The sequence below is a fragment of the Trachymyrmex cornetzi genome, unplaced genomic scaffold (assembly GCF_001594075.2).
Source record: "Trachymyrmex cornetzi isolate Tcor2-1 unplaced genomic scaffold, Tcor1.1 scaffold56, whole genome shotgun sequence".
Classification (NCBI taxonomy): Eukaryota; Metazoa; Arthropoda; class Insecta; order Hymenoptera; family Formicidae; genus Trachymyrmex; species Trachymyrmex cornetzi.
In genome coordinates this window covers 565,914-580,292 of record NW_017299871.1, presented here as the reverse complement: position 1 = coordinate 580,292, position 14,379 = coordinate 565,914, and the positions used below count along the sequence as shown (strand labels likewise).

Here is a 14,379-nt window from a genome sequence, read left to right as displayed (position 1 = left end):
CCCCCCCCCCTTCCACTTAACTAATAAATAAATTATCTTAATGAATAAATTATATAATAATACGCTATTTATGCGCTTTCAAAATCCGTAAAAAAAATTTTTGCGTTCATTTCGTTCAGCTAATACATAGGTATAAATACATAGATATATTATATAAAAGTATTGTATTTGTAATTCATTTAAAGCAAAAATTATTTACTCGATCAGTATCGCCAATTATTTTACAATTAATAACACGCACACAGTTGATACAACTACCACATTTTTGTTGAGACAGACAAAATTAAAATTGTGTTACTGTTATTTTTCAAAATATATGCGAGATATATAACATGACTAATTTTGACTAATTTTGAAGAGAAATAATTTAGAAAGAATACACATTTTGTAGGAGTTATAATATATTTATACAATATATTATATTGTAATCCTCTTCGTATGAGAGACGTGCGTTTCTAAAATTCTGTCGGATCATCTAACGATATTTAGTATAAGTATGTGAAGCTTAGTCTGTCTAAAGCAATTTCATGCACTTGAATAAATATGGTTATAATACAATAGCTTCAAGAAAGCACGGATATAAGCGTGCGAAAATTAGAAATTAAACTATGAAACAACTATTAATGCAATTATTTCGAAATTATTTATAGCATATTTATACATCTGTTCTGTTAATTGAAGTGAAAATAAATTAATACGTTTGCAAAAGATAGCCGTTAGGAAAAGTTAATTTCATTTTAAAAGCATATAGATAGTTAATAGCTACTTACATTTATTATAATGTAATTTCACGTAAATTTGTACGAAAAGTATATATGCTAAAAGAAAACTAATATTTTTATTCAGACACGAAGATAAATATTATCATTAACAAAAAAATTGAAATAAAAAATTCTCAATTTAAATTTGCGTACGGGTCTGCGTTAAAAAAATGCATTAAAAAGAAGAATTTTTCATGCTAACGTGCATTAACATGCTTTAATATGCGTATATAATGTTCATTACGTGGAATAATAGCCACTTTTGTTTAAACATAAACGTTCTCAAAGAGGATAATTAACGAGCTCTGATTGTAGAAGATTCATATCTTAGTGAGATATGTTTGATGAGCGATATGAGAGAGTCTGCGCTGGGCAGTAGAAATTAGCATAATAGCTCACAACTTGCTGCAGGGACAGATGCAACTAAACTATCGTTATAATAATAATGATAATATAAAAAAATAAGCAAATCACACTCATTAAGAATGCGTTTGTAATCATGTAATAATTTAATTAAAAAAAGCGAGTAACATATCCGTTAATATCTTGAAATTATAGGCAACATAACTCAATTAGAAATGGCGACAATTGCTCTCCTAATGGTATTGCGTTATAAGAATTAATTACAAATCAAATATATTAAATGTGTTTCATTTAATATTATACGTCAAAGTGAACATTTTCAATTTGGAAGAACCATTATAACGATAATATTATTTATGACTACTACAATATCAGAGATATATTATATTTTAATTATGTAATTTCGGAAATGTAGGCATAAGGTTAAAGGAAAAACTAAATAGGGGTAGTAAAAGAAGAACTATATATACCGGAGATTGTATGTCGCAAAAGAGCTTAATTAACGTTTCTATATGTACTTACAGTTTCTGTACGTACTTACGGTTTAAAAGGCAGAGAAGATGCTTAATTATGATACTTTAATAATGCATCACTTTGAATATTTCGAAAAAGTTAAATCGCTACAGTACTTTAAACTTCAGCATTCAACGTCGTTATATTTTTAAAGCAGCGCGAAAATAATAAACATATAAACTTCCGCAAAAAATAGAGGAAAGCATTCAACTGATGAAAGATAGCTAACCCAATTTTTGTATAATATGGAACTGCAACATGTGGTTAATGTATTATATTACACGATACATGTATTATGTTATGAGAATTATGATAGTTTAGATATTCATATAACACTTTTAACTTCCACAAGCTACAAATGATCTACTATGGTTTTCCCCGTAGAACTCGATTTTTCTTTCCTGAGAAAACAATATTTTTTAAAAGAAATATATATTGTTTTCTCGTTTCTTCTCTTCTTATTATTTACATGCATCAAAAATATTTATGTATTAATGTTTTATGTATAACATATACATATAAATAATATTGCAAAATATAATATTATAATTTTATAATATATAAAATTGCTTTATTAAAATTTATTTGCAATATCATTATTTTTTATATTGTCAAATGCAGTTAACACGTAAATGAAATTAAATTAGAAGAAAAATATTTTATCCAAAGAATTAAACAAGTATTCTATTATAAATGTTAAAAATGAGAATCATTTAATTCGCGAAATATACACTATGATTTTATTTTGTAACTTAAGCTACTAATAATCCAATTTTTATAATTATATCAATTTCAATTTTATTCTTTTCGCTTTTGACATACTAGCAATTTTGAAGCTAGATAGCTTGGCTGCAATTACTATTTTTTGGTTTTCTTATTTTTATATTAAATTATATTTATCTTTTATATTTTTTACAAATCTTGCGTAATACAGTTGTATATAGAAACCATTATCATTTTTAATATTTAAATTATATATTTTACTACGACTATTTTTAATATATTCGTTAACGTTAATAATAATTTATTTTATTTCTTAATACTATAATTTCTTATTACTAATATTCATATGTACATATTTTAAATCAGTAGTTTTAAAAAGTTATTCACATTAAGTTAAATTAAAATATTGTGAGGCAACTCTCAAGACAGAACAGCATAATTACGATTTAAGTAGAATTTAAACTAAAAGTATGCAAACAAGAATAAAAGATCATTTTTATTAATTTCTAGAAATCTAATGTCAAATGTCATTGACAAATTTCGAACAATTTCACCTTTCATGTAATTATCGTTAATCCATAAATCGTCATATCCTAAATTCCCACTGCGTTGAAGTTTCTACATGGATATGCTGGCAATCCGCTTACGCTTATTACAAGCGGTCGATTTTCACTAATAGCATAAAACGAGAAGTCTACATCTCAAAATGTTATTATACAACATATCATCTTTCATAAAAATCTTTCATAAGATCTTATTAATTTTTTTAGCAAATCGGTAGATGTAATTAAAATTTTTATACTTTCGTTGTAAGGTGTTAAAAAAATTTTCCATTTTAATAATACTTCTTTTTATAAATGTTTTATATTTAATATTTATATGCTTCTCTCCTTTGAGTTAATAATATTCTAATGTATATAAATAAAATTGAATAAAAATATACAGGATAAGAAATATTCCATACTTATTTACATCTTTCTCGTATAAACAAAAAATGTAAAAAAAGAATTTCAGTTTTGAAGTGAGCAACAAAAATTGTAGATTTTTCTTGAAAGCATTATTATTTTATTTGTTGCTATAATTTTAATTTAGAAATTTTTCATGCATTATATATGTATTATTTTAAATAATCATTGCTTATTTTATTATACATATTTCAATTAATTTTAGGGCTGACAAAGCTTTATGTATAAATTGTAATAAATTAACAACTTTTAATAAAACATAAGTATCTCATCTTTGTATGCAAGCTTCTGGATAATAACTTAATATAAGCGCTATGGAAGATTTTCAACTACGCAAAGAATTTCAGAAGTAAAAATTCCGAGTGATGACAATTTGAACTTTCGATATTTCTCGTGAAAATATATTACACGATAAGTATTTTGAACTGATTGTTACAGTTTAAATTAAAATAATTAAACTATGTTTTTGTATTGTAAATAAATAGAATATTCATATTGTTTTGAGGATACACACACACGTATTATCAATAATCGATGAAGTTTAAATTAAATTAAAAAAATAGATGTACCATATTTACAAAAATTTTAGGATATAATAATCGATCGTTCAATAATTTTACTATATTTTACATATATTTTTCATCTATTTAACATAGAGTCTATTATTTACTGATTGATCAATTAGCATTCGTCTCTATAATATAATTTTAGACAATCAATATATTTTATATATACATATATATATATATATACATCCATATTATATACTTAAAAAATAAATCTTTTATTTTCTAATACATGTCAAGTTCTTTATAAAAATCTTTTATATAAAAACATGTAGTGTATTGTTAATGTTGGAAAAATTATAATATAAATACAACAGTAGACAGCTCTAATATGACAATTCCGATATTTTTAGAAATGAAATAAATCTGTTTAAATAAGAGGAAGATATGCCCTCGTTATATACGATGACATTCTCAAGTATCGCCATCGAATTCATGTAACAAGAGTGGAGGTATTATTTATGTCTATTAAAGAAGATGTATAGTTAAATCATGTCTGTTATACAAACAATAACACGTAATATCTTAGTACAATATTATATAACAAGATTTTTCCTTTGTGCGATAATTTATGCTATTATTTGTATTCTCAAATCACATAAAAGACTATATTTAATTACGACAAATACGTTTTATCATATTATAAATATGCATGACGAAAAATTACTCTAGTGATAAAAGTTAATACGTCATACACGCACAAAAATGCTTGTCGGTTGATTTATGCTTACCATTATTTGAATGGTAAAAGCAGCAGGATAAATCAGGTTCACATTTGACAGAGACAAATTATATTTTAAAACTCTAATAATTTGATTTGAAGTACAGTAAAGAGATTTCTTTACGAAATGTGATTTATGCTTTACATAGTATAAATGTGAATTTTTAGTTAATTTATCAAAAAAACCTACAGATTAGATATCCTTAAATAAATAAATTTATTTACTTAAAATGTGAATAACAGAATTTCGACAAAGTAAAAAAAATTAATACTCCACAAAAACAGTTTTAGTAAAATAATAAAATGTTATAACATTTCATTATTTGCCTTATTATATTACATATGTAACGTACCAAAAAATACATAAATTTAAATAACGTAAAGAAATAAATTCAAACTTTTAATTATTTGAATTTTCTCATCTAAATAGTTAAGTATATATTTTTGAAAGATATCAAACTAATTTCGAATTTCTACTTTAAATTTCACATATAAATCTTTGTTGCCATGCATTACTAAGATATTACGTGTTATTGTTCTATTCTTTTTACGATACTAGTTTTCTTAACTTTTCGAACTTACAATACATTACTTGGCAAAGTTTTCAGCGCAGTAATAGCCTTCGTAAAAGATATTAGATTACCATGAAAAACAAGTAATGTGATACTCATGCGCAAAAATCGATACAGAGCCCTGTATCTTTTGCGGGTATGTTATCTATTTTATATTATTTGTTTTCTTAATAGATATTCAGTGTTTTTAAGAGATATTTAGTATACTCTCTAAATCTAAATCAGTGAATAATCACTAATTACCCTGTAATTAGTGCATACTTGGCACTAATAATCAGTGAAATTCAACTAAAAAAGGAAGAATGTTTGAGCATTATATAATTAAAATATTGATATTTGCATGTTAATTTCAATCTTCCAATATCATATTCATTGAATTTAAGCACAAAACAAGGTTAGATCACATAATAAAGATTAGCTAGGTTAGGAATCTCACATTTAATTCACTGATTACCAGTGGCATACTTGGCACTGATAGCAGTGGTTATCTACTGATTCAGATTTAGAGAGTACACATATGCACTGTGAGATATTATTAATTAACAGATACGGTAAGCGTAATAACAATTTTCTCTAAGCTACAAAGTACTATTATACATTTGACTTTTTATAAATATTGTGATAATATCATCTATTTAATGGTATATTTTAATTTAAATAAAGTAATATTAATATCAAAGTATGTGTGTGTAATTTAAATGTAAAATATAATTAAAATAAAGTAAGTATCAAACTGCTCCTCGCTCTGATGAAGTGGACTGCAAGGTTCACGTTGGCATTTCAAGAATGGATCTGGACACGGAAGAAACCCGTGTGTGTATGTGTGTGTGTGTTGAAACGTATAACCTTTATAATTAAAATGAAATTTTAATGTAATTAAAATTGATATTTAACAATATATAAAACATAATCTTTAAAAAATAATCTTTAAAAATATCCTTCTATGAAAAATTAGTTAAGAATAGAATCATATATCAATTGAAAACATAATTGTTCAGAATAATAAACTAATTATGTTCAACGAATAATATATAATGTTATAATGCATCTCGTTAACCAGGGGCGGCGAAATAAAATTTTTTAGTTGGGGGGGGAGATAAATATATTTCCTCATACATACTCCTCTACATACTTTTCTACATGGCAAAAGTAGGCTCTAATTTTATTTTTTTTAATAACATTATTAATGAGCTCCTCCATATTTAACTTCTCGACCATTTCTCGATAAATGTACAATATTGCAATATAATGATTTAGATGTTTTTGTTTCATCATCGATCGAAGATAATTTTTTTGAATGTTTTAAATAAGAAAATGATCTTTCGTTTGAACAAGTTGATGTCGGAATCGTTAAAAGAACGCGAATAAATTTTACGTATTCTGGTACAAAATCTCGGGATTGTTTTGTAAAAATTGCATTACATCCTTCAAGCAATGCACTGGCATTTTTCGTATGTTTGTAATTTCTAAAAACATCTCACGATAATTTAAGCTTTTGTTCATCAAAACAATTTTCTGATTTCGCGTCAGATTTTGGTGTAAAATTATAAAACTGAATTATTTCTTGGACTGTAACATTGTTTTTGCCCATCCCAAAATTTTTTAATGAATTTAAAAGCAGTTTTTTCATAATTTCTGAATTGAATCGATTATTCATTGACATCGTGACATGGTCAAAAAATTTAAAATACATTTTCCGATAATAATCTTTCGGCATGTGAAAAATATGAGGATTACTAGTACTGCTTTCCTTATAACGTTTAGGTACATTACGTGATCGAGGTATTTTCGGTTCTTCTAAGCTTAGTATACTAGCTCCTTGCGTAGAATTATACCATATATTATCGAATTTTGATTCTTGCATTTGTGTACTATCAATTACTGCCCTAATTTTTTATAAGGTTCATTTATATTTAAGTCTGATTTTTGCAACTCGATGTTCAAAATTTCAATTCTGAAATCTCAATCTGAAAAATTTCTATTGTTAAGGATAACAAAAAATAAAAATTGAAGACTTCTAGATGTTTCATGAATCCGGTTGCTTTCGCGGATATACCGCATCTAATGTGCAATGGATATAAGTCAGGTAGGTTGGGAAGATATAGCTGTTCAGGACAGAAGTCTGCCACAAGGGCTCCGACCAAATATCATACAGATATAAAATTCAGTGTATTGAATTCCATACATTGAATCATTCAGTGTATGGAATACTCCATACCAACTATACTGGAGTCGCCGCCCCTGTCGTTAACAAAAGTAAGCTACGGTTTTCTGTAGTCAGTGTGAAATAATTTAATGGTTTTCACTCTTTCTTCGTAACGCGATAGCTTCTGAAAGACAAATAGCATAGAGGTAGAAAGAAGGAAAGAATGAAATATCATGTACAGACGTTTCATTTTTAAAGATATCTCCGTGGATATCTTCTTATGATAAACGTTTGGAATTTTAATATCGGCGGAGGCATACTGGGACGTGAACGGAAAAATTTACTACCAGTTGTAGTACTCAAGTAACATCAAAAAGTCATCATAATGCTTTTGCAGAAAGTGCACAATTTATAAACAGGAAATAAAAACTGAAATGTTAAACACATCTCCGTTAAAACATCCCCATTAACACTCATAAAAATATTAACATGGCTTTTATAGGTTTTCCTTCTTTTCGCTTGTTTCAGCTCATCGGCGAATGCGAACAATAACTAATTATTTCTTGGTAAATCTTTCCATTGCGGATCTTATGATGTCATTGCTCAACTGCGCATTCAACTTTATCTTCCTCCTTAACTCTAATTGGCCCTTCGGAATGGTGTATTGCACCATCAACAACTTCGTAGCACACGTGACCGTTGCTTCCAGTGTTTTTACTCTCGTCGTAATTTCATTTGACAGGTAAGTTTTTATTAGAAACTTCTTTATATACACATATCTGTTTCTTTCTCAGCCTCTTCCCTCATAATATAATTACCAATATTAGTCGTCTAAGGTTATCATGTAATTTATTATAAAAAATATACAAATAATTATTCGTTGTAGTTTCTAAATTTTTCTAAACGATAAATCATTTGTTTAACTTGAAACTTTGTTTGAGGCTATTTTCTTTAACTAAGTAAAGAAAATATAGATTATGTATTATAGTATAATACATTTACACATATATATAATAACTATTTGTAATGTTGTATAATAATCAATTATAAAAGTAAGAATTACATATATCTAATAAAAGAATACAGATGCAAATTAAACAACTTTATGTAATATATATTTTTTTGTTTTATAAAATATAGTAACATTGTTCATTATAATTCCAATCATATGGACACAACCAATAATTTATTGTATAATAAATATATATTTGTATAAACTACTTTTTTATTCTCTCTAAAATTTTTATTTGTTTATAATAGATGTTTTAACTTCCATTTTTTTATCGGTTTATTTTATATGGGATAAAACAATTTGTTTTCCGTCGACATATGGGGTTTACGCGATTAATTGTGAGATACGTCGAGAAAATAGAGACACACGAACACTTGGTTCCATAGATCCTTTTTAATAGCGACATGCGGGGAAATGCTACCAATGCGGCAAAATCGCTGTATGTAAGCCGTGGAGGAAACGCTAGCAGAACGTCGTCATTTGAATTGATATCATTCGTATGCAATCGATATCGAATGCAATCTGGTAGAGATAGCCAAACGTACTGGATCGTACCACTTCACACGTTTGTTCAGGAAGCGAGTAAAATGTGTAAATGTATTATACTATAATACATTCCAATACATTCACTTTTCTTTCTTTATATCTCATGTTGTTTTTATTTCACATTGTTTTATTTCGTTATGCATTCTTCCTTTTTTCAATAAAACCTAAAATGATAATTTTATTTTCTTTATATTTTCAATATATCGTAATTTATATCTTTAATAAGCGCGCAATATGGTTAATTCTATTTTATGTCACTAATACAAATAAAACATATGTAATAAAAATATTCTCTTAAAATTTATGTAATTGCATTGAAATGATTTATTTACAACATACTTATGTATAATAAAAATATTTTTTTTAAATTTGGGTAATTGCATTGAAATGCTTCATTCACGATATAAATATTACTCTTTTTTTACATAGCACAAAATAAAAAAAAATATATATATATCTACAATTATTAAGTTTTTGTTTAATGCAATTTTTTAAATCATACGAGTACGTGAATATGTTAGGCATTTTTTTATTTCCCATGTATCAAAAGAATATTTAGATAATTAAAATCTAATTATAAAGTAATATTATTTAATATGACCTACTGGTAAAGATTAGTTGATCAATTATTACGTCCTGTTTGATAAATGTGGTAGACGTGGTAAACTGTTATTATTGTGTGCATACGGGAGGTATAAGGATAATAATGTTAATATCGAAACACTGGAGACGTGTTTATAATCTGGTGAATGTTTGCGAGAAACACACGATAATTTATGGACCATACATTGTATTACTCTGTTGGTGAGATAATTCTAATTAGCTTTAATATCGGGTTAATAACGTAGTTATGTTTAATCGTCGATTTCAACTCTCAGATGTTAAACAATTATGAATAAGATTTTATTATTTAATACATTAATATAACATTTTTTTTACGATATTTTTTTATTTTACATTTTTCTTTGAAAATATGATCATATGTATATTTAATATCTATCTTCTCTCACATATACCTATCTTAAGGAGGTACGATCGAAAAATCAAAAGCTTCGATCTATTTAAAAATTACACAGAATATTATTTAAAATGAAACTAAAACTATATTAAAATTTCAAACCGATTGATCGTGTAATTTTTAAAAAAGGAAGAGCTAAAATTAGAGTTTTATGCATGGGGTCATATGACGTATGCATTAAATGATTGATAATTACTTACTTTTAAAATGCTTCGATCCACATAAAAAACATATAAATAATTAGAACAAACCTTTTTTTACATCCTTGCAAGAATTTTAACTCTATTCACCGTGTAATTTATTTTTATACAAGCAAAAAGCTAATGGAAAGCATGTCTATTTGAGCATCTAAAGAAATATACGCGGAAAATTTGGCAACGCTGTTGACTCCCAACATTAGGTTAGATTGCGGCTTGCTTTATCCTGTGACATATGTGTTATGATTGAATATATATGTGTGCTTGCTTATAACCTATTGTTATGTTCTTAATTGTAAAACACGTATAAAATAAAACGTGAAAATAATATTTTAATCTTAACTGTCAATTACTAGTAGAACTAGTCAATTACTAATGTGCAACTCGAGTAGAAGTGCCAACCTCATTTTCAAAATGCAACGTTGCCAAGTTATCGATAATCATTGAATATAAAACATTAAATTACTTGCATTTTCTAATAATAGAATATTGATATGATTCATAATTAAAAATTAGCAATCAATGTTATCATTTAATTTTAATAAACCATAAATTAGCCTTTCTTATTATTAAAAGATTTTTATATATTAGGTTGGTATTATCAATGTAAAATAATAGCGTACTCTCCTCATCACCTACCTCGCAGGTGATCGATCGTACATCCTTAAATTGGACTTAATTTGATCGTATCTATTAATATGCTTTTCATACTGAACACAATTGTGGAATTATTAAACCTACGTATGTTCGGAATGGATTCCGATCGAAATTATTCCATTTTACAATTTCAATGGGAACCCAGATATATGCTCTAATCTCTCGATCTTTCATTTTTTATATTACCCTTCAATATTTATGGATTAAATTCTAAAGGCTTCCAAAAGCTTGTTTGCGCGTGTGGCATTAATTCCTTAAAGTTTCAGGGTTGCTAAAACCAATTTATCGATTCGTTTTCAAAATATCTTACTCAGATAATTATTTATGATAACATTGACATTCATTTGGTTTTCATGTATTTTATTCATTAAAGTATCAAACAATTATTACAAAGTAATAAAATTAATAATTTAATTAAATGTATATATTTTTATTAATCATTATTAATTGTTATTATTAACTATTATTATTAATCATTATTACATTAATTATTCTTTCGACAATCTCATTAAATATATGTCATATTGTTATTAGCTTGCAATTGTATTAATAATTAACTCATAACAAATTGACTAGAAAACTCATTTCTTAATATATTTTCGTATAATAAATTATTTTAACGTACAGTAATTTTAATGAAAAATGTTCAAATTTTTAATCATTTTGGTATTTAAATATTTCATTGTTTTCTTTTTATTATTATTGATCTTCATACATTTATAATGTATTGTTCCTGTATTTAGCTTGTTTATCCATAAATTTATAAATACAATTTTAAAGTAGATATTAAATTATAGCTTTTCTTATTCAATTTCAATGTGATTTACCTTACTATTTATCTTTTACACACACAAAATGTAATATTTTAACAAAAGATTAATACAAGCAAGCATAAAAAAAGTATGTTTCAACGCATTGAATACTTCATTCAACTTATATAAATATATATAATTAATCATTACAAGTATAAAAACCCGTTTTAGAAACATGTAATATTTTATCTTTTATTAAGAATTTTATAAAGAATTATTTTTTTCTTTTTATCTTTATTGCAAAAATAAAAAGATTAAATTATCACGAATAAAATTCCAACGCGCAACTCTCATCTTTCACTACATATATATTAAAAATGCTGATAACCAATTTTATAGAAATCACGTCAAGTTAACAAAAATTGTTATATCATCTTGCCATTAATCACGTGCTCCGAATTTATTATTGATATGGAATATATCGATGTATAGATCAAGCGGAATAAATGTTATTCATAAATTCATAATATTATAGAACCATTCAAATATTCTTTAAAATGAATTAAAATAACGTTAATATATGTTCAGAAAATGTGCATTAAATATATGCGTATAGCAATTTCTGGTTATGCTCTTCATGCAAACGGTGACTTGATGTATTTATATGATAGTTTTAATAAAAAAAACAAGACATTTGCGAATTGGGAATTGCACGCTGGTGTATGTAGAATCAAGTTACACATATGCCATATTGACGCGTAACTGGAACAATGTACTCAGCATTATTAATCAATGTCTGTGGTGTGCGATAAATATAGGTTACCTTCGTGAAATCGAATGAATTAACTGTATTCCCATTAATGAAAATGTTATACCAATACATTATTAGTATCGATTCATGTAAACAACACGAAAACATTGTAAATAAAAAATAAAAGTAATTGAATATAGTAATCGAATAATATGCAGTAATTTAATACATAAAATATAAAACAGAAAATGTGTTATATACTTTCAGGTACAATATATTTTCATATCAATCATATTTCCCATTTTTTAATATTATTTTCTCTTTTCGTAGCAAAACAAAATACACATAACATGACGTAGCAAATAAATATCACAAGTTAAATAAAGACAACATTTGTTAAGTAAAATGTGAAATTTAATATTTTAATTATTAAAATATTTCATATCAAAAATTAATAAGTTATAAAAAATTATTGAACTTAAATTTTTATGAAAGAGCAAATACGACAATTTTTCTATAAAAATTAAACATAGAAAATTTCCAGATAGAAGACGAACTTCTACACTCTCTTTTTCCTCTGTGCTATATTATAATAATATATTATTATAATAGTGTATTATTATAATAGCGCACGCAAACAATAAATCAAATTTAGAAGCATTCAACATATAAAGCAGATTTCCTTCTTTCTTTATAATTAAAGTTAGAACATAAATTATTCGTCACGACGGCCCTCAAGATGGTAGAGAAAAGATAAGATACAAATTCATGCTCGTCGGTCATTCCACTATCGGTGCAATTAACCCGAAGGTTACAGATTAGTATCTGATTTGTTCCACATAAAGCGTTCAAAGAAAAAAAGACTATCACATTACTTTTTTATCAATCTTATATTTTAATTTCGATTATATTATAATGATTATTTATTGTAGATTTGATTAAACATATTTATCTATTTAAAGATTCAGTAATAAAGAATTCAAAATATATTACTGTAAAAATGTTTCCTTTCTCATTATGTAAATAATATTTTACGAATTAGTTCTACTTTATTTCTTTAAGCACGAAAAAACTACAAGCCTGGTACAGATGTGTTTAAATATAATGTATAAAGGCTTTTAGACTTTTCACAAAGTTTTTTAAACTTTTTATTTTTAATAGCCATATCAAATTTGTCGAAATATTTTACTAAAAGTATTTCGTCTATATAAATTTTGGCCATCTAGTATAATGATCGTTAATAAGAACAATCAGGTTATAACAAGAGTTATCCATTAAATAAAGTTAGAAAATTTTTGCCATCCATTTTACAGAATAATTGTACATAAATTATATTTCAATGTTATCGTAATTGTCAATTAATTACTTGTGGCAAGACAACGGCAAAACAAGAATTTTAAAGTTCCATACTTAAATTATTTTACGGTAAATTAACTGCGCGCTGGAAATTGAGGTTAAAGTTGTATGAAACTTTAGGACTAGAAATGGGTAAGGGACGAATATAATGAACACTAATTGATGTAGGAAGATCAGGTCTGCCTTTTGAAGTTCTTATTATCGGAAAGATTATAGTAATTAACAATCACTCAAACTGTCAAATAACTGGAGACTGGAGAGAATAAACTGTAACGGATTAACTTACGCGCGTATATTTATAAAAAACTGTAGCTCTTAACTTTTTTAATTTCTAATTTGTCCCATTTGTGCTTAACATAAACGTAAACAAATATTATTCTAAGAATCTTTAAAGTAATTAAGAAAAATGGAGTAATAATTTAAATTAGAATGCTCTTCTTGTATGCAGACTGATTAATTTTGTCGATAGTTCACTACACTTGGCATAAAATAAAAACTTTGTGTTAAGTATTGAATTAAAATATAGATTAACTTGACACAATCTTTCATTATTAAAGAATGTTTTCATTAGTAAAGAATGAAATTAAAACAAACGTTTGATCAATAATAAAATTCGAATCTTATGCACGCAGTTTATATGTTACATCGAAATGACACAATAGATTATTAATATTAAAATTGTAACTATAATGATTAAGTTTATCAGTATTCCATGAATTCAACCTTTCGATCCGATTGGTGATCCATCAATTAATAATAG

At 25.8% G+C, this 14,379-nt stretch overlaps 1 protein-coding gene across 1 annotated transcript in view; it reads left to right on the top strand.

Moving 5' to 3' along the window:
- LOC108765913 (tachykinin-like peptides receptor 86C) overlaps positions 1–14,379 on the top strand; it is a 46,930-nt gene that overhangs the window by 10,540 nt on the left and 22,011 nt on the right. The window contains exon 2 of the mRNA XM_018514806.1: positions 7,859–8,072. Within this exon, the coding sequence (XP_018370308.1) occupies positions 7,859–8,072 (214 nt within the window). The remainder of the gene's footprint in view (positions 1–7,858; positions 8,073–14,379) is intronic.